Consider the following 21,609-nt stretch of genomic DNA (forward strand, 5'->3'; position numbering starts at 1 on the left):
CACCGATTCCCTCCTTCTCTATCTCTTTCCTAGTTGATAGCCCAGCTGGAACAAGAGTGGCAGCTGGAGGGCTCCTCCCTGACCCAAGAGATCGGCCGATTCCTGCAGGAAGAACTCGACGGGGGGGTCAGCAACGGGCACTCCCCCGGCGCCAGCGTCAGCTCCTTGGCCCCCGAAGAAGACGAGCTGACGGTCCTGTGAATCTCAACGGGAGAGTAAGGGACCGTCCCCGAAGGCCGGCCGGCCAGCACAGCTGCCAACGAGAAGCATGGGTGGGGGCGGGAGGTAGCACCTTTGCATGTTAAACGCACCCCACATGTGGGGAGGGGGAGGGGCAGGACCGGCCGACAAAAACACACTAAAAAGGCACTTCTGGTTTCCTTTCCTTTTCTTTTTAAAAAAAAGTTTTATTTTTTTAACTTTGTGGGGTTTTTTTTTTTTTTGTTTTAATTGCTAACTTGTGATGTGTCTCCTCCCACTTCTCCGTGGGAGACTTTTGGCAGGGAAGGGGGCAACGGTTGGACAATCCACTCTCCCCCCCTCCTGAAATGTATGCACGCACCCACACCCGTGTCCACGTAATATGCACGCCGTGGTGCCAGTGGAAAAACACACAACACTGCTCGTCCCCGCGTCCTTTTGAATGCACGATTAGAGACGAGGGCAATTTTTTTTCTTGCGGGGTAGAAGGGGAGCAAAGGGCTATTTTAAATGCACCCCTCCTTTTTTTTTTTCTTTTCTTTTTTTTTTTAAAGCACAATAGCTTGAGAAAGAAAAAAAAGGGAAATGTCATTTTTTCCATCTTCCCTGCAGCTGGATGGGCTTTGCCAGCTGCATAAGGGAGTGGGGAAGCAGAGGATACCCGGAGAGGGGGTCGCGGTGCACTGGGTTGGGTGGAAGGCTGTCCGGGAACAAATTACGGCGAGGGAAAAGGGACAAAAAAGTTAAAAATGTAGTAGGCAGGTCGGTCCATCCGTCACCGCTGCTTCCGGGATGGGTACAAAGAGGAGAGGGTCAGAGTCGGCCGCCGTCCGCTCAACCTTGTCTCTTTTTTCTCCGGAATGGCATTGTTTGCTGTTATTTCTCTTTGTCTTTTTTTATTTTATTTTTTAAACGTTTGAGTAATAAACTTGTAATTCAGCGGTCTCTCGTCGGATTCTTGCCCCCCCCTCCCACCCCCCTCTCTCCTAATGGCATAGAATGGCTCGGTTTTGCATCCGGCTAAGAGGGTTTGAATAGAATGAATGAGCTGGGAGAAGGGAGAGTGGGGCGGTGGCCTAGAGGTGGCGCTCTCGCCTCACAATCCGGAGGCTGTGAGTTCGATTCTAGGTAAAGGCAAATATTTCTCTCAATGAGAGTCTGCAGAACAAAACTCCGCATTGGCGACAGGAAGGGCATCCGGTCAGTAAAACACTCTGCTTAGCTCCATTCAGTTGTCTAGACTCCATCCCGCAAGGGATTATGGGGTCGTTAAATGATGAATGAGCTGGAAAGGACCTTGGAGGGCTGCTCAAGCAGACAGCCTTGGTAGTACAGTGGTCTAAAGCACCCTGTTATTAAGACCAGCTGCCTGCAATTACTGCAGGTTCGAATCTCACCAGGCTCAAGGTTGACTCAGCCTTCCATCCTTTCTAAGGTAGGTGAAATGAGGACCCAGTTTGTGGGGGCAATAAGCTGACTTTGTATAAATATACAAAAGTATGAAGGCTATTGCTTAGCGCATTGTAAGCCGCCCTGAGTCTCCGGAGAAGGGCGGCATATAAATCAAATTTTTTTTTAAAAAAAAACTATACTATTTCAGATAAGTGACTGTCTACTCTCTTCTTGAAAACATCCAATGATTTCTGGTGGCAAGCTGTTCCACTGGTTAATTGTTCTAACTTTCCATAAATTCCTCCTTAGTTCTAGGTTGCTTATCTCTTTGATTAGTTTCCATCCATTGCTTCTTGTCCTGCCCTCAGGGGCTTTGGAGAATAGCTTGACTCCCTCTTCTTTGGGGCAGCCCCTGAGATATTGGAAGACTGCTATCAAGTCTCCCCTAGTCCTTATTTTCATTAAACTAGACATACCCAGTTCCTGCAACCGTTCTTCCTATGGTTTAGTCTCCGGGCCTTTGACCATCATAGTCGCTCTTCTCTGAACTTTTTCCAAAGTTTCCAACATCTTTTTTTGTAGTCTGGTGACCCCAAATCAGGTTTTTTTTTTGCACATACATACCGTAGATTTGCACACAGTTCTGCTGCTCTCCCCTGGGTCGCGCGTAGAGGCGGTTGCGCAGGGAGGGCAGAGGAAAACTTCAGGGGGTTGGAAATGAAGGGCGAGAGAGACGGAGGGGGTGTGTTTAGAAGATGGAGCAGATAGGGGAAGACAGAGAAGAGAGAGGCACAGTGACACACAGACAGACAGAGAAAGAGAAAGACAGAGAAAGAGACAGACAGACAGACAGACAGAGACAGAAAGAGAGATACACAGAGACAGAGACGGAGAGACAGAAAAAGAGAGAGACAGACAGAGAAAGACAGAGACACAGAGAGAGAGAGAGACAGATAGAGACACACAGAGAGACAGAGACACAAAGAGACAGACACAGACAAAGAGAGACACACAGAGACAGAGACGGATAGAGACACACAGAGACAGAGACACACAGAGACACAAAGAGACAGACACAGAGAGACAGACACAGAGAGATAGAGACACAGAGAGAGAGACAAAGACAGAGAGACACAGACAGACAGACACAGACAAAGAGACACAGAGAGAGAGACAAAGAGAGACACAGAGAAAGAGACACAGACACAGACAGACAGAGACAGAGACAGAGACAGAGACAGAGAAAGAGAGACACACAGAGACAGAGACGGATAGAGACAGAAAGAGAGACACAGAGAGACACAGAGACACAGAGACAGAGAAAGACAGAGACACAGAGACAGACACAGACAAAGAGACACACAGAGAGAGACAAAGAGAGACACAGAGAAAGAGACACAGACACAGACAGACAGAGACAGAGACAGAGAAAGAGAGACACACAGAGACAGAGACGGATAGAGACAGAAAGAGAGACACAGAGAGACACAGAGAGAGACACAGAGACAGAGAAAGACAGAGACACAGAGACAAACACAGACAAAGAGACACACAGAGAGAGACAAAGAGAGACACAGAAAGAGACACAGACACAGACAGACAGAGACAGAGACAGAGACAGAGAAAGAGAGACACACAGAGACAGAGACGGATAGAGACAGAAAGAGAGACACAGAGACACAGAGAGAGACACAGAGACAGAGAAAGACAGAGACACAGAGACAGACACAGACAAAGAGAGACACAGACAGACAGAGAGAGAGAGACAGAGAGAGAGAGAGAGAGAGCTGGCTGGGGAATTCTGGGAGTTAAAGTCCACCAATCTTTAACCGTTGCCAAGATTGGACACCCCGGGTTTACAACGCATTATTCTGCCACACACACACACATAGCCTGCCAAATATTGGCTGTATCAATTGGGTACGATGGGTGTTGTAGTCCAACCCCTTCAAGAGCCACCAGCTTGGGAAAGAGTTTTACAAAACCTCCCATTTTCGTAAGTCTTGATTTATAGGTTCACCCTTTTAATAGATCTGGTTCATAGAAAGCCCCCCCCCACATTTGATAGATTCTTTTTATAGCTCCACCCTTTTTAAAAAAATATCCTATTTATAGACCCCTTTTATAGATCCACCCTTGTTTGATTTATAGAAATCCTCTGTTGATGGATCCCTTTTATAGATCCCCTCTTGCTATCAGTCCAATTTATGGAACCACTTTTTGATAGATCCCTTTTATAAATCCACCCTTGTTATATGTTTGATTTATAGAAATCCTCTGTTGATGGATCCCTTTTATAGACCCCCTCTTGCTGTAAATCCGATTTATGGGGGGGGGGGGAAACCCCTTTGATAGATCCCTTTTGATAGATCCACCTTTGTTATAGGTTTGATTTATAGAAATGCTGTTGACAGATCCCTTTTATAGATCCAAAGGACTACAAGGCTCTTGCTGTACGTCCGATTTACAGAACCACACCACCCCCCTTTGGATAGATTCATTGATAGATCCACCTCAGGGGTGGAGCTCCCGAACAAAGAGAACTGGTTTGGTGACGTCATATCGTCACCGCTACTGGTTCGGCCGAACCTGGAGGAACCCACCACTGATCCACCTTTCCCTTTCCAGCCATGGACGGAGGTCAAACCGTGAAGGAACAAGATTTTCGGGCACCGTTTTAACCAAGCGAAACCGTTTTACCGTTCAACGCACAACCGTCTCAAAGGAATTTTCGATGTTTCGGTTTTTTGGTTTTTTTTTTTTTTTTTTTTTTTAGAAAAACCACAAACTCACACAAATATATCACGCACAAAACAGAAAACAGATCCGAAGTTAGCGCAGGCAGGCAAGAGAAGTCACCCGGTGCAAACAGCCGGGAACCAGACGGCAGGGAAGGGCCCAAGACGGACTTTCGGGCGTCGGGACAACGTGACGGAGAGGCAAGAGATCGGCTGTGGGTGGGGGGGTGGGCACAGGAGCTGCCATGCAAACAGGGTTGGGGGGAATCCCGAGGCACCCCCCATTTTGGTGGGGCGAGGAAAAGGGAACAGTGGGGTGAAAAATACATGGAAACAAGGGATTCCAGCTTGAGACACAACAGTCGACAAAAGTGAATTTGAGTGCAGGTAGTCCTCGACTTACGACCATCCGCTTAGTGACCTGTTCCAAGTTAGGACGCTACTACTGAACAGAGCGATTTAGAACGGGGGGGTCCTCTCACTTGCGACCCCGTGATCACGCGACCCAAAGTTCAGGCGTACGTTTTAACGATGGTTGGAGGGTCTTGAGGGGGTGGGGGAGGGCAGGAGGCGTCACCCATGCTGTTCGCGATTTTCTCAGCAAGCTTCACAAAGCAGTGGAGAAAGCCGGGTTTGCTTAACGACCACGTGATTCACTTAACGACAGCAGCCAAAAGGAAGTTATCGAACCGGGCCTGACTCCGTGACGGCGCGCTTCACTTAAAAGCAACCGGAGAGTTAAAATTGTGCCTGGCTCCGTTGATGAGAACGTGCTTCGACAGAAGTACAATTGGGGTGATTCAATCAATGACCACGTGATCCACTTAACGACGGCAGCAAAACGAGGTGAACAAAATTGGACACGATTCAATGACCCGCTTAGCGACCAAAGTTCTAGTCCCAACGGTGGTCATAAGTGAAGGACTACCTCCGCTTTGGCTCAGTTGTGAAATGAAAACACAAAAAGATAAATAACCTCTCCGGGCGGAGGCACGTCTGTGTTTGGCCGGTGTGTAAAACCAATGCTAAAAAAATAAAAATTCGGGCTCCGTACAAAGGGCCCCACCCCAAAATGACAGAAACAGAGCAACCCTGGCAGAAAATAAAGCTACGGGGAAAAGCAGCTTCGCTCTTAATTTTTTTTTTTGTTCCCTTTTTCTGCCGTTCGGAGAGACGTTTTGTGCTGTTTTCGGGAAGAGCGCGAAGGTTGGCTTTTAAGAGAGACTGGACTGTGCTTGAAGACAAATTGGCAGTTTCGGGATTGTCCCCCCTCTTGGCCCTCCCGGCCCTTCTCCTCGTTATGGATGAGAGACCAAGAGGACCGCATTTTGTGCAAAATTCCTTTCCTTCGTTCCAAAAACTCGGTTCGGATGGCCTTCCGATGTCCGGGCACAAGCAAGCTTCCTTCCATTAAACCGTGGCTTGAAGTAGGGCAGGATGGAGGAGAGAGGTAACAGATCCTGCTCCCCTTTTTAAATTCTTGAGCGTTGGCCAAAGGCCAATGGTTCCAAAGTCTCCAATTAATGCAGGAGAACAAGAGAAATTGGACAGGTGTGAATCCATCCCTTCCACCCCTCATTCAGACGCAGCAGCCACGGACAACGACAGCTTTTCCCCCCCAAAAAATTTCTCCTTCCCCTTAATAAGTCTTCCCCGAGACACCGTCTCGAACTCGTGACTTGAGCTGCTCCAAAGCCAAGATGGCAGCCCCACCTGGTCCCTGCTGACACGGAAGACCTAAGCACGCCCCAAATCGGACGCCGAAGTGGCAAGACGGGCGGTGGAGAGAGGGAAATTTAAAAAAAAGGGGGGGGGAGGGATCCTGCACGTTTACACAGGGAGGTGGGTCCCTCCGAGTGGTGTGAGGTCCTTTCCGGATTCCCAAAGTCCTGGATTCGAACCCGCTGCTTCAGAAGCCTTCGATATGGCAATAGGCTTCTAAAGCTGCTAAGAGGATGTAGACCAGCCAGAGGCTGACGAAAAGCAAGGTGGACAGAAGTTTCGGGGTTCGGGGACCGCCCAGCTCACCCCCCACCGGAGGCCGGCGCCGGTACAACAGCACCGCGATGCTGATGAAGGCAAAGATGGTGAAAAGGGTGACGGAGAAGGCCAGGGAGCCCGGCTGCACCTCGAAAGGTTTTCCCTGGCTTGCCCAGTAGCTGGCGGCGATGGTCCAGGCCACACCGATGCCGAGGAAGACGTTAACCGCGTTGCTGCCCGTCACGTTGCCGATGGAAGCGTCGGCGTACTGGTCTTGGATGGCGGCCACCTTGCTGGCGAAGGTATCTAGAAAAAGAGACAGAGAGGACGGAGTCAAGCCACCAATGTGGGTTTGTGGGCCTCGCCTGGCATTGGAGGGGCAAAGATGGCAACCCCTTTTCTGGAAGGGGGACCGCGAAGCTGCTTCGCGTCTCTCTTGAGGCTTCCTATCCTCTCGTCTTACGGCCATTTCTTAATTTTTCTGGATTTCCTAATTTCTAAAGGAAAAGCTAGCGGGTCGTTTTTTTCTTTACAAATCAATTGATGGGAGGAAAAATGAGATAGTAAAACGTCTTTCGGGCATCTGTGTGCCAGGTTGCCAGATAGGAAGACTTCTAAAGAACTGAAGTATTTTGTTCCAAACTCGGCAACTTTAAGATGGGGTAGGCTTCAACTTCCAGAATTCCCCAGCCAATCTGATTTATCGCCTTTTCTTAGGAATAAACTTCAATTTATTTCTAGGGATTTTAATCCTCCTTAAATAAACTTCAATTTATTTCTAGGGATTTTAATCCTCCTAAATAAAGTTCAATTTATTTCTAGGGATTTTAATCCTCCTAAATAAAGTTCAATTTATTTCTAGGGATTTTAATCCTCCTAAATAAACTTCAATTTATTTGAAGTCATCAAGGGCACCGTATTCTCGTCCTGATTTTGATTAACAGGTCAATTAAGCAAATTCTCCAGACTTTGGGTCCTAATTATACCAGGCACTATAGGCAATATCAGTGATTTAATTGGCCTCTCTTGAAAGCCCCTCATTCCTGGCCATGATTAAACCAGTATTTCTTAAACTTGACCATTTTAAGACCTGTGGACGTTTATGCACAGCGTGCTGGCTGGGGAATTCTGGGAATTGAAGTCTTAAAAGTTGCTAAGTTTGAAAAACGTTGATTGAAACACCTGTAACTCGCATTTAACAGTCCCAGTGAACCAAGGATTTTAACTCTGCTATCAACCCAAACCTGCCTTCCTCACCCCAAACCGAGATTTTGCAACTGGACAAACAGCCATTCCCAAGCGTGCCTGTTTTGCAGAGCAGCTGCAAAATGAATGAATGAATAGAGGGATAAATGAAGGAAGGAAAGAGATAGTCCACAACTTACAACCACAACTAAGCCCAAAATTTCTGTTGTTAAGTGAGGTTTTGCCCCATTTTTTCGACCATTCCTGCCACCGTTGTTAAATGAATCCCTGCAGTTCTTAAATTAGTAACCCGGTTGTTAAGCGAATCCAGCTTTCCCCTTGACTTTGCTTGTCGGAAGGTCGCAAAAGGAAAATCAATACACCCCCCCTGCCCCCTGGGGCCCTGCAAAGACCATCAATACAAACCAGTTGCCAAGCGTCCAAATTTTGATCGCATGATGGGGACGCTGCAAAGCTCCCGGTCACCTTTCGTAAGTTGGGAACAGTCCCTAAACGAACTGTCGTAAGTGGAGGACAACTTACTTTATGTTAATAACAAATTTTTTAAAAAACATGACTTGCCGCCGTGCAAAGCCACGCAAGCCTTCCGACCAGCAATTTCTGGAGAAAAAAAAAAGGGGAGGGGATTTAACTCCCAAATTCACGTTTCTCGGCAAACGAGTGGGTTTGCACTAATAACAGAGCGCTACGTTCCAAACCACCGATCAGAAATGAGAGATTGGGGGGGGGGGGGGAAAAAGGACTCACAAGCGAGCAAGTGAACATTTGCACGTCAACCGTTCCACGATTTGGAGAGACAATGTTATCGCTACGAGCCTAAAAAAAGATAGAGGCTTTTTTTGTTTGTTTTTAACTGCTGTTTGTCGGGTTAAGCGAAAGGCGTTTTGCGCACGCCTGCTTTAAAATCCACCCGGCTGCTTCCACCGTCGTGTTGTGTCAGCTGCGTGTTTCCCAAATTGACTTTTTCGGCTCTCTCAGCCACGAGTCCCTGATTGCTGGCAGGGCCCCCTTTTTTTAGTGAGTCAAGGCTCCTTAAAATAGCAAAAAAGCAAATTTAGGATTGGCTCCGGAGGGGCCTGTCAAAGCATTGGTGTGCAAGGGTTGGGGGTGGGAGGGGCGGTGGTGTATCCGGGGACACCAGATAATTGCAAGAGAACATCTGCAAAACGGAGCGGTCCAACAGCTAAGCCTCTGGTGCAAATTCTGTTTTTTGTTTTGTTTTAAAGGTGCAAAGGGGGTTGCTCTTGTTGCCTCCAGAAATGGTGGGCTCCCCATCTCTTTTCAAGAAGAGACTAGGCAGCCACTTGTCTGAAACGGTGCAGGTTCTCCCCTGCTTGAGTAGTGGGCTGGACTAGAAGACCTCCAAGGGTCCCTCCCTCCCTTCCAGCTCTATTCTATTCTAAACATTCTGCAGCATCCCCACAGCCCAATTTAGGAACAATTAAAATTGGCAGCAGGATTTTCATTTCTAAGCAAGGCCCTGGTTAAATGAGTCACAGCTGATTTTTATAAGGTCCTTTTTTGTCTTAAAGGAATCATTAGCAGAATATTCTATTCCATTCCATTCCATTCCATATTTTCTATTCTATTTCTATTTCTATTATTTCTATTCTACATTCTATTCCATTCCATTCCATTCCATTCCATCTTTTCTATTTCTATTTCTATTCAAATTCCCTATTCCTATTCCATTCTATCCTATTCTATCCTATTCTATCCTATTCTATCCTATCCTATTCTATTCTATTCTATTCTATTCTATTCTATTCTATTCTATTCTATTCTATTCTATATCATTCCATTCCATATTTTCCATTCTATTTCTATTTCTATTATTTCTCTTTCTCTTATTTCTATTTCTATTCCTACTCTAATTCCCTATTCCTACTCCATTTCATTCATTCCTATTCTAATTTCTTTATTTTCTATTCTATTCTATTCTATTCTATTCTATTCTATTCTATTCTATTCTATTCTATTCTATTCTATTCTATTCTGTATCATTCCATCCATATTTTCCATTCTATTTCTATTTCTATTATTTCTCTTTCTCTTATTTCTATTCCTACTCCTACTCTAATTCCCTATTCCTACTCCATTTCATTCATTCCTATTCTAATTTCTTTATTCTATTCTATTCTATTCTATTCTATTCTATTCTATTCTATTCTATTCTATTCTATTCTATATCATTCCATATTTTCCATTCTATTTCTATTTCTATTATTTCTCTTTCTCTTATTTCTATTTCTATTCCTACTCTAATTCCCTATTCCTACTCCATTTCATTCCATCCTATTCTAATTTCTCTATTCTATTCTATTCTATTCTATTCTATTCTATTCTATTCTATTCTATTCTATTCTATTCTATTCTATTCTATATCATTCCATTCCATATTTTCCATTCTATTTCTATTTCTATTATTTCTCTTTCTCTTATTTCTATTTCTATTCCTACTCTAATTCCCTATTCCTACTCCATTTCATTCCATCCTATTCTAATTTCTTTATTCTATTCTATTCTATTCTATTCTATTCTATTCTATTCTATTCTATTCTATTCTATTCTATTCTATTCTATTTCTATTCTATTCTATTTTCGATTCGATTCGATTCGATTCTACATTCCATTCCATTCCATTCCATATTTTCTATTTCTATTCAAATTCCCTATTCCTACTCCTATTCTATTCTATTTCATTCTATTCCATATTTTCTATTCTATTTCTATTCTAATTCCCTATTCCTATTCCATTCCATCCTATTCTAATTTCTCTATCCTATCCTATCCCTCACAGTAGAATGTAGCATATCTGACACCACCCGTCCCCACGACTCACTCTGCGTCTGGACCTATGTGTGGTCTGGACCTATGTGGGTGTGGGTGTGGGTGTGGGTGTGTAAGTCCCTCTCCCACCCGTCACTAACCGGGCACGGAGGTACCCAGCGCCACGAACACCACCGCCGTGACCGAGTCCTTGAGTCCGATGGTGCAGCCGAAGTGAGAGGCCAGGTCCCCCGTGAGGGCGGTGAGGACCCCGATGAGGCAGATCGAGACCAGGAAGCAAGCCCAGCCGCACCAATACTCGGTGGGCGGCACGAACGCGAAGAGAACTTTCCAGAAGACGGTGAGGAAATGCATGATGTAGTCGAAGCAGGAAGGGAGACGGTCCTCGCCCGAATCGTCGTCTTCATCGTCACCTGCCCGGGGGGGTCATAAAAACACGGATTCACCCTCTCTCGGTAACAGGAACAAGAGGTAGAAGGGACCTTTGAGGTCATCTAGCCCAACCCTTGCGCGAGATCTATACTATTTCTGATCAATGGCCATCCGGTCTCTTTTTAAAAGCCTCCGGTCAAGATGAGACTGGACTTCTCATTTGTCAGAAATGGTGTAAGATCTTCTGCTTGGACAGGGGGTTGGACTAGATGACCTACAAGGTCCCTTCCAACTCTCTTAATCTAATCTAATTTAATCAATTTATTACAAACACATTATTGTCCTCAAACGGCAGGAATTCCCTCTTCCCTGTGCTTTGCTGGGGTTGAGTTGGACGCTGGACGGCTACGTCAATCAATGTCATCGCGGTCTGATTGAATTCCAGACGTTGCTGCCAAAATGCTTGATGGAAAGTTATTTATTGCTCAAAGAGCAATTAATGTTAACCCATATAGTGTGGCTGTAGTATTAATTATTATTAATTGTCCTTCTATACTTTCCCCTTCTATTGGTATTATTATTATTATTACTATTACTACAGAATATTCAGGTCCAAATTTCCACATATCTAAGCAGCCTTTTGGGTAATCGCTCCAAGGGCTCCCATTACTATTGTTATAATCGTTGCTTTCTTCCTCCACAGTCGCGCAACTTGGATTTGCAAATCGTGATATTTCATTTTATATTTTTTCTAGCTCTTTCTCTTCCGTTCGTGCATCACCTGATACTATCAACGAATGAACGATTATTAATAATACCGTGTTTCCCTGAAAATAAGACCGAGCCTTACATTAATTTTTTGCTCCAAAAGACGCAATAGGGCTTATTTTCAGGGGATGTCTTATTTTTTTGGGTGGGGTGGGGAAATACATTACTAAATAGGGAAGCGGTGGCTCAGCAGCTAAGACGCTGAGCTCGTCGATCGAAAGGTTGGCAGTTCAGCGGTTCGAATCCCTGGTGCCGCGTAACAGGGTGAGCTCCCGTGACTTGTCCCAGCTTCTGCCAACCTAGCAGTTCGAAAGCAGGTAAAAAAAAATGCAAATAGAACAACAGGGACCACCTTTGGTGGGAAGGTTAACAGCGTTTTCCGTGCGCCTTTGGCGTTGAGTCATGCCGGCCACATGACCACGGAGACGTCTTCGGACAGCGCTGGCTCTTCGGCTTTGAAACGGAGATGAGCACCGCCCCCTAGAGTCGGGAACGACTAGCACATATGTGCGAGGGGAAGCTTTACCTTTACATTACTAAATATGTCCCTCTTAACTGGGGTTTATTTTGGGGGTAGGGCTTCTATTATGAGCATCCTGAAAAAAATCACGCTAGGGCTTATTTTCCAGTTGGGTCTTATTTTGGGGGAAACAGGGTAGGAGTAGCAATACTAGTGTTCTCTCTGATGCTTTGCATGCACACGAAGGGCTTCTGCACCGGAGAAAAATTCCTTGTGTGTCGAATCGCACTTGGCCAAATTGAAAATATTCCGTTCAATTCCATTCAATTCTTCTTACCGGCACTGACGGTGACGGCGCTTACGAACTGCTCTCGCCAACTGCTGCTTCCCACCACGAGCGCCAAGTTGGTTTTCTTGATCAATTTGTCCACAGTGCTCTGGAGGAAGAAGAGGTTGGGGAGAGGTGAAACGGGATGTGGTGGCGGTGGGGTCTTGGGGGCTCCCCCCTCCCTTAGCAATTGTTTAGCTTTCAATGTTGCCTCTGATCAAAGCTAACTGAGCACCGCATGGCATGGAATAAAAGATAATTATTTTTTCAAACAATTGTGGTTTACGGCCACAATTGAGCCCAAAATTTCTGCCGCTAAGCGAGACAGTTGTTAAGTGGGATTTTGTCTCATTTTACGACCTCTCCTGCCACAGTTGTACAGTGAATCACTGCAGTTTGTTATCCTATCTGCTTGCGTTTCCATTACTTCTCCTGATCAGAAGCGGGAATTTATTACAAAGAATAATGTGCTTAAGACTACAATACAGGAAGTCCTCGATTTACGCCCACAATTGAGCCGGACATTTCTGTCGCTAAGTGAGAAATTTGTTAAGTGAGTTTTGTTCCATTTGATGACTTTTCTTACATTGGTTAAGTGAATCACTGCTGTGGATAAGTTAGTAACATGGTTGTTAAGTGAATTTGGCTTCCCCATGGACTTTGCTTTGTCAGAAGGTCGCAAAAGGGGATCACATGACCCCGTCATAAACATGAGTCAGTTGCCAAGCGTCTGAATTCTGATCATGTAACCACAGGGACGCTTGCAACGGTCATAAGGGTGAAAAACAGTCCTTTTTCCAGTGCCGTTGTAACTTCAAATGGTCACTAAATGAACAGTTGTAAGCTGAGTGCATTTGATGAGAAGAGAACTGGGATTGACGGGTCTGAAGAAGACTTGTACAAATTTGGATGAGAGACAGAGACAGAGACAAAGAGAGAGAGAGACAGAGAGACAGAGACAGAGACAAAAAGAGACAGAGACAAAAAGAGACAGAGAGAGACACACAGAGAGAGAGAGAGAGACAAAGAGAGAGATAGAGACAGAGACAGAGAGAGACAGAGACAAAGAGAGACAGAGACAGAGACAGAGACAAAGCTAGACGGAGACAAAGAGAGGGAGAGACAGAGACAAAGAGAGACAGAGACAGAGACAAAGAGAGACAGAGACAAAGAGAGGGAGAGACAGAGAGAGTGAGACAGAGACAGAGAGAGATGGTTATTACCTTGAACTCGTAAGATTCCTCAATGATAACTTCAAGTTTGGCATTTTCTCCCAAACTGGGGTATCCCATTTTGGCAATTTTCTCCTGCTCTCCTGCGGGCAATTGATTCTCGTTAGTGTCACCTAGGATAGCATGGGAAAAAGAGATTGGTGGTGTAACGGACCTAGGAGATAGACCTCGAGCAACGGAGGAAAAAGAAGCTGCTTAGGGAATGGTTAGATAAGAGGCCACGTAGCCCTCAGCTACACAACGGATGGAGAAAAAGGATTCAAAGAGACTCTCTACTAGCTTCTCCGGATTTAAGTGAAAACTGGATGGGGGGGGAATTTCTTCCTTTTTCATCTTCCCATCCTTACCGTGCCGGAGTCCGATGTCCAAAATAACCGGGGGTCCCAACTCCAGATAGAAATTCTTATTTTTTTCATACTCCTCATCGTCGATAATTTTTATCTCGATGTATCTTCTAAGAGAGGGAGAAAGAAACCAGTTCAAACTCAAACTCCAACATTGACAGAGGTAGGCAGGCTAAACTCTTAACACCTCTGCCCCAAAATGTTTCCAACTTTCTTTTTTTTTAAAAAATAATAATAATAGTCGGCTTCTATATTTTCCAGCTGGAAAATATAGAAGTTTTACTCCAGTTTCCAGAGGTGACCATCTCTCGGCAGCCATTTGATGGCCACACTTCGAAGAAATGACAAGGTAGACATTTGTCCCTGGGCTCCTTTCGGATGAGCAAGGAGAAAAAACATATATATGGATAGCCTAAGAGGATTAAGATATGCAGGGAATTTATAGCCAGGACTCCCGGTGACATCGGCTCTGCTCAACCCCTCTGGACTGCCAAAACTTCTGGAAAATCAGTTCTAAAATCAGTTTATAACCAATTTCGTTGTATACATGATGTACAATGACAATAAAGGCTGTTGTTTTTGTTGTTGTTATTATTATTATTATAGGTAAAAGGTAAAGGTTCCCCTCGCACATATGTGCTAGCCGTTCCCGACTCTAGGGGGCAGTGCTCATCCCTGTTCCAAAGCCGAAGAGCCAGCGCTGTCCGAAGCTGTCTTTGTGGTCATATGGCCAACATGACTCAACGCCAAAGGCGCACGGAACGCTGTTACCTTCCCACCAAAGGTGGTCCCTATTTTTCTACTTGCATTTTTTTTTTTTGACATGCTTTCGAACTGCTAGGTTGGCAGAAGCTGAGACAAATCACGGGAGCTCACCCGTTATACACGGCGCTAGGGATTCAAACCGCTGAACTGCCAAACTTTTGATTGACAAGCTCAGCATCTTAGCTCCTGAGCCATATTATTATTATTATTACTTTATGTATCTCTATCTCTATTTCTATCTATCTATCTCTATCTATCATTTCTATCATCTATCATGTACTATCTATATCTACCTATTGATCTATCATCTATCATTTCTATCATTATCTATTTCTATCTATCATTTCTATCATCTACTATCTATATAATTTCTATCATCTATCATCTACTATCTATCTATCATCTATCATTTCTATCATCTATCTATATCTATCATCTATCATTTCTATCATCTACTATCGATTTCTATCTATCGTTTCTATCATCTACTATCTATTATTTCTATCATCTATCTATTTCTATCTATCATTTCTATCATCTACTATCTATATCACTTCTATCATCTATCATCTACTATCTATCTATCATTTCTATCTACTATCTATATCATTTCTATCATCTACTATCTATATCTATCTATCATCTATCATTTCTATCATCTATCTATATATCTATAGATCTATCTATCATCTATCATTTCTATCATCTATATCATTTCTATCATCTATCATCTATCTATCATCTATCATTTCTATCATCTATATCATTTCTATCATCTACTATCTATCATCTATCATTTCTATCATCTATCTATATCATTTCTATCTATCTATCATCTATCATTTCTATCATCTATCTATATCATTTCTATCATCTACTATCTCTATCTATCATCTATCATTTCTATCATCTATATCATTTCTATCATCTATCTATCATCTATGATTTCTATCATCTATCATCTATCATTTCTATCATCTACTATCTATATCTATATCTATAGATGGATCTATCTATCTATCTATCTATCTATCTATCTATCTATCTATCTATCTATCTATCTATCCATTCCTCCTCTTTATGATTTTTCTCCCAAAGGACATCAAAAGATACAGAAGATTCTTGTAGATTTCATTCGGGTCTGCCAAAACAAACCCAAAGTAGGTTAAAGGAGGGGGGGAAAGGGCTTATTTTTGATGGACGGGGCTGCATTTCTCGTCCTGTCGCTAGTTTTAAACTTTCTGCGCCTCCTCAATCACGTCTGGCACCTTCCTCTGGCTCTTCATGGCACCCTTCCCATGTGCCAGGACGGCCGTATTTCACACCGTCTCCTTTTCACTCTGGGCCTGCCTTGCGTGTCTCCCCCTCTCCTCGTGTTTTCACACCCTCCGGTTGACCCAGTGTGGCCCCCCCCCTCCACCACACTCCTCGCTGCTCTCGCCAATTAGGTCAATCTCCGTCAAGTTGGGAGGCTAAGCGAAGCGATGCTTGGCAGAGGGAAGATGGAACGTTTTCCAGAAATGAATGCCTTATGTCAGAGGCTTGGAGGGGCGGGTGGTGAAGGCAGCTCGGTTGAAGGGAGCCCGGGTGGGAAACGGGTTTGAGAACGGAGAGTCGTCTCTCGAAACTGTGGCTTCTCTGCTGTTTTTGTTACAAATGGATGTGGGGTTTTTTTTTAGCATGAAACTATAGTACCCCTGATCACTGGGGAAAGTGCCACGAATTGGACTAACTCTTGGGTCCCGCTTGCATATTTTTAAGAACAGGCCATAGTGTCAACACTAAACATGATTTTAATAAGGAGGTCTATCTATCTATCTATCTATCTATCTATCTATCTATCTATCTATCTATCTCTATTTATCTATCTATCTATCTCTATCTCTATCTATCTATCTATCTATCTATCTATCTATCTATCTATCTTTATCTATCTTATTCTACCCATCAATCTAATTCTATTCTATCATTTTTTTTCATTCTATCTCTCTCTCATGTCTCTATCAAACTATCACATTCCATCTAGTTCATTCTGTCTATTAATCTATCTCATTCTTTCTATCTCATTTTGTCTGTCTGTCTCTTATCAATTCCATTCCATTTATCTCATTTTATCTTTCAATCTAACTCATTCTAACATTCTATCTGTCATCTCTCTCTTCTCTCTTCCCTCTCTCTCTCTCCATCCATCCATCCATCCATCCATCCATCCATCCATCAGGGTGTATCTGTCCATTTCCTTCCTTCCTTCCTTCCTTCCTTCCTTCCTTCCTTCCTTCCTTCCTTCCTTCCTTCCTACCTACCTACCTACCTACCATCTATCTAGCCATCTGTCTATCATCTATTAACTATCTAATCTATTATCTATCTATCTATCTTCTATATCTATATCTATCTATCTATCTTCTATCTGTCTGTTTATCTATTTATTTATCTATCTATCTTCTGTCTGTGTCTATCTATCTATCTTCTGTCTGTCTGTCTGTCTATCGTCTGTCTGTCTGTCTTTTGGGTCTCTCTATCTTCTGTCTGTCTGTCTATCTTCTGTCTGTCTATCTTCTGTCTGTCTGTATCTATCTATCTATCTATTGTGTCTGTCTGTCTATCTTCTGTCTGTCTGTCTGTATCTATCTTCTGTCTGTCTATCTATCTACTGTCTGTCTGTGTCTATCTATCTTCTGTCTGTCTATCTATCTATCTATCTATCTCTTGTCTGTGTGTCTTCTGTCTGTCTGTCTGTCTGTCTGTCTGTCTGTCTGTCTGTCTGTCTGTCTACCTACCTACCTACCCACCCACCCACCCACCCACCCACCCACCCACCTACCTACCTACCTACCTACCTATCTGATTCTTGCATCAGGTACATTGTAAACTGAGGACTACCTATACTGTTCTTTTTAAATATTATTTGATTATGCATGATGTTTGTTGACTTTATGGCTGTTTTTAATGATCCTGTAAGCCACAAAGCGTCAGGACAACTCAGCACTACAGAAGCGATCGTCAGAAATAGCCATAAAATAAAATTGAACAACATCTCGATGAACCATGTTTTAAGGCAGTCTCCCAAAAAACCTGCCCAGCACTTTAAATCTGCAGTGATTCGCTTAAGAACCCTGGCAAAAAAAAAGAAATGTTTGTAAAATTGGTTTTCTGACTCAACCGTCTCCTTGCCTAGCCATGGAAATTCTGGCCCCCGTTGTGGCCGTAAGCCGAGGACTTTTGTCAGTAAGCACGAAGTATATTTCTTTCCCATGTCTTTTTTTTTTTTTAATCTTCATTTTTCTCCTCTACATTTTTTCCACAACAGCCCTGAAGAGTAGGCTGAGCCAGGAAGAATGACGGGGCTCAAAGTCGTTACATGAATATAAACCTGCCGATTTACCAATTTATTTATTTTTTATGATGCTTTTTCCCCCTTCTTGAAAAAAGGAATTAAAACTGGAAAATAGCTTTGTTTAAATGCACACAAAAGTTTTTGGAGTTTGTACTATATTCAGTTTAAAAAAAAACAAAACTGAACATTTTGTACCTAAATGTAGTAAAAAAATAACAGATCCACGGCTCCCCTTTTACAATGGCTTATATCTTTTCTTGATTATTATAAACATTTATCATCTACCACCGCTTAATTCCACGTAGTAGCTGACTCCTTCCTGCCCGTAAAAAACCATTAAAACAAATTAAAAACAGTTAAATCTGACAAACGGTGTTACCTAAAAGCTGGAAAATTTTTAATATCGAACCACATAATAGTCGGAGTGGAAATAAAAATAATTTGAAGCACGGGAAGTGGGCACGTATCTGAGAGTTAAGACCTTGAGGGAACCGGAGAGGAAGAAAAGAAAACCTAAGAGTTATTTGGGAACTGGATGATGGTTTTTGTAATTTCCGGCCTGCCTTTTTACGTCGGCTGGAAAGGGACTGTCCAGCATTTTAGAAATCTTTGCAATGAAGAAAAGCCATTGGACTAAATTATGGTGCCACCACCAAAAAGGCCATGCTCCTTATTGTGAGATGCTGTATGCCGGCGCATATCATTCCTTCCTTTTTCAGGCTCTGTGAATAGTCGTCGACTAACAGCAGCTCATTTAGTGACCATTCCAAGTTACAACGACTGAAAGTGACTCAGGACCGTTTTTCACACTTAACGACTGTTGCGGCCAGATCAAAATTCAGACGCTTCTTTTATGTTTAAATAATATAATGAGGATTCCTATTTGATTAATGTGATAGAGATCGTTAACAGCGCTAACGAGAACTGGATCGATATGACCGCCCTGAGTCCTATTTGGAGAAGGGCGGTATAGAAATAGGAACAAATAAATTAAATACATAAATAAATGATAATCCAGTTGAGGAGTCAGGCAATTTTTGTTCAATGTTACGTTTGAACAATATCATGAGGATTGCTTAAATTTGGATAAATGTGATATAGGGGTTACTAATACTATTATTGTGAATTGGATTAATATATTAAAAAATAGATAAGAAGATAAGCGCAAAAGAGGAAAAGGGATTTTCCTTTTGCGTATTTTTAAATAATATAATGAGGATTATATCAATTTGATAAATGCGATAATTAACAATGTTAGCTTGAATTGGATCAATATGAATGATACCTAGTCAAATCTGTTTGTATATAATAGAGAAATGTTCACCATCACTGACCTATAATATCCATAACCCATTTTCCCTCCTCCCGCACATTCGTTGTCCTTCCCGCCATTCCCATTGGGGTCCCCATGCCTTGTTATCTTACACCGTCTCGTCGTTCTGAAATTCCACCTTGCCAGCCACTTCCTCATAATCCTCGCCGGCTTTAGCCGTGCCCTCGATGGTGTGATAAGGGATGGCCACTCGCCCACGGGCTCCCGAAGTCCTCAACACTTTGATGTGTACCACGCCTACGCTTTCGCTCACTCGCTTCGAGGGTCCCTCAAAGGTAAAGATACCAGCGTGGTCGTCATCGAAGATCGTCACAGTGGCCATCTTGGAGGGCGCGAGACAAGCTTTCGGAGGAGGTTCTGGACCCGGCTCGGCCCAGGCGGCCCTGACGTTGCTGAGATGGACGTAAAAATACTCGTCCTCTTCAAAAATATCATCGTCAATGATCCCCACCCGCAGTTCCTTGTGTGTCTCTCCCGGCTTGAAGAGCAAGGTACCCTCTGCAAATTCGTAGTCGGAGCCAGCGTTGGCGGTTCCGTCCTCCGTACGGAAGTCCACTCGCACAGTGACGCAGGCCAGATCGCCTCCTCGACGGGCCACAGTCAGGACCACCGAGCCACAGTTCTCGAAGCACTGATAGTGAGCTGGCTCGAAACCGACTCTGGTCACCGATTCGTCTTCCTCCGTCTGGACTTCTTGGATACTGATGGCTTTGCGGGCCTGATCGGCCGCGTGTTTCTTGAGGATGTTCCCGGCTCCGATCATCATACGGGTCGCTTGAATGCGGTAGAAAGCGCGGCTCTTCTGCTGCTGGACCAGTACGTGATAGTTGGCCATTTCGATCAGTTGTTCCATGTCCTTTTCAGGGTGCTTCTGTTTCAAATCCCGCAAGGTTCGAGCCATATCCCTGCGGGCTTCCTCGTCTTGATCCTTACCCGTATCCCCCAGACCTTCCGATCCTTCCTTGAGCGAGTTATCCATCTCAATGTCCATTTTCGGGTAGCCGATATCGCCCTCGCTCTCGATAATGAGACCTCGCGACTTATCCGCCCGGTACTTTTTATGGACGTACTTGTAGAAGAGGAGCCTCCGGTCAGCTATCCAAGCTTGGAGGACGCAGACTGGGAAAAACAAGAAGGTGAGAAGACCTTCCCAGAGTTCTACCTCACTGGGAGAGAACCAGGCCAAGATAAGGTACAACCAGATGTAAGCAAAGATGCTCCACGCTGCGGTGACGAAGAAAACCCGCAGGTGTTTGATGCGCCGTATCTCACCTTGAGGGACCACATGAATGCAGACGGCAATGATGATGAACATGTTAAAAGCGGCGCTGCCCACGATGGTGCTGGGACCCATGTCTCCTGCCTGAAAGCCGTGACCCACGATCTCGATGATGGACAGGAGTATCTCGGGGGCAGACGACCCCAGGGCCATCAAGGTTAGGTTGGACACCGTCTCGTTCCAGATGCGGATGGTTGTTGTCATGGTCTCCCCGTTGGGTTTCTTAATGGTGATCTCCTTTTCCTGCGAGGTGATCACTTCGATGGAGGCCATGAAGCGGTCGGCAATGATGGACATGCCCAGGAACATGTAGATGAGGGCCACAAAGTAAACGATGGCCCGGGCCACCTTATCTCCGACGGAAGGATTCTGAGGGAGCCACACAGGTAAGATTACACCTTCTTGGCACTCAGTGTGCTCCTGACACTTGGAGCTACGGTTGCCACCATCTGGAGAAGATGACCCAATCCTGGGTGGACCCAAGGCATCGTCCACTGTGGCCAGCAGCGACGGGAGGAACAGAGCCAAGAGCAGGATTGAGTTCCTCAGTGGAGACATGATGGGAAAGATGACTCTGGGGAGAGAGAGGAAAGAAAAATGGTTACAGAACCCATGACTCACAGCTGATAATAGGGTTTCTCAGAAGACTTGGCATGGTGAGATCATTGATGGAGACATTGAGGGCCACCAAGAAATAACTCATAAACACTCCAAAGATGACTCCCAATGTTATCCCTTCAGCGTTTCTCAACCTTGGCAACTTTAAGACTGGTGGACTTCAACTCCCAGAATTCCCTAGCCAGCCATACTGGATTTCTGGGAGTTGAAGTCCACCCATCTTAAAGCCTGCCAGCTGGGGAATTCTGGGAGTTGAAAGTCCATTTATTTAAAGCACACTGGCTGGGGAATTCTGGGAGTTGAAGTCCATCGCCTTAAAGTTGTTGAACTTGAGAAAGATTGCCCTGAAGTAATCTTTATTGGGCTACAATGACTAGAACTCATGGGAGTTGTAGTCCAACATTCTGGAGAACATGTCGTAGAAATCGAGCGAACCAGACTTAGCCTCATCAAGACCTCCAGCTCT

The 21,609-nt window shown here is 44.3% G+C and overlaps 2 protein-coding genes across 5 annotated transcripts in view; one reads left to right on the top strand and one right to left on the bottom strand.

Annotated features, from left to right (window-relative positions):
* Window positions 1–1,146, top strand: part of PLCB3 (phospholipase C beta 3) — a 58,902-nt gene extending 57,756 nt beyond the window's left edge. For both annotated transcript variants that reach the window (XM_070951208.1, XM_070951207.1), the window contains exon 33: window positions 34–1,146. In XM_070951208.1, the coding sequence (XP_070807309.1) occupies window positions 34–201 (168 nt within the window). In that variant the 3' untranslated portion in view covers window positions 202–1,146. The remainder of the gene's footprint in view (window positions 1–33) is intronic.
* Window positions 1,147–6,240: 5,094 nt separating this feature from the next.
* Window positions 6,241–21,083, bottom strand: LOC139321763 (sodium/calcium exchanger 1-like). Of its 3 annotated transcripts, none has more exons than XM_070950633.1 (6): window positions 19,339–21,083; window positions 13,815–13,921; window positions 13,459–13,580; window positions 12,245–12,344; window positions 10,448–10,720; window positions 6,241–6,617 (listed from the first exon to the last, which is right to left on the bottom strand). In XM_070950633.1, exons 1-6 carry the CDS (start codon window positions 21,081–21,083, stop codon window positions 6,241–6,243), a joined length of 2,724 nt encoding a protein of 907 aa, XP_070806734.1. The 3 variants fall into 3 exon arrangements, with proteins under 3 accessions (XP_070806734.1, XP_070806735.1, XP_070806736.1); XM_070950634.1 differs by having other exon boundaries at window positions 13,459–13,661; window positions 19,339–20,849; XM_070950635.1 differs by having other exon boundaries at window positions 13,459–13,550; window positions 13,770–13,921; window positions 19,339–20,849.
* Between the last annotated feature and the right edge of the window lie 526 nt (window positions 21,084–21,609).

The sequence above is a fragment of the Pituophis catenifer genome, unplaced genomic scaffold (genome assembly GCF_029215685.1).
Source record: "Pituophis catenifer annectens isolate HBS135680 unplaced genomic scaffold, rPitCat1.0.hap2 SCAF_10, whole genome shotgun sequence".
NCBI lineage: Eukaryota > Metazoa > Chordata > Lepidosauria > Squamata > Colubridae > Pituophis > Pituophis catenifer.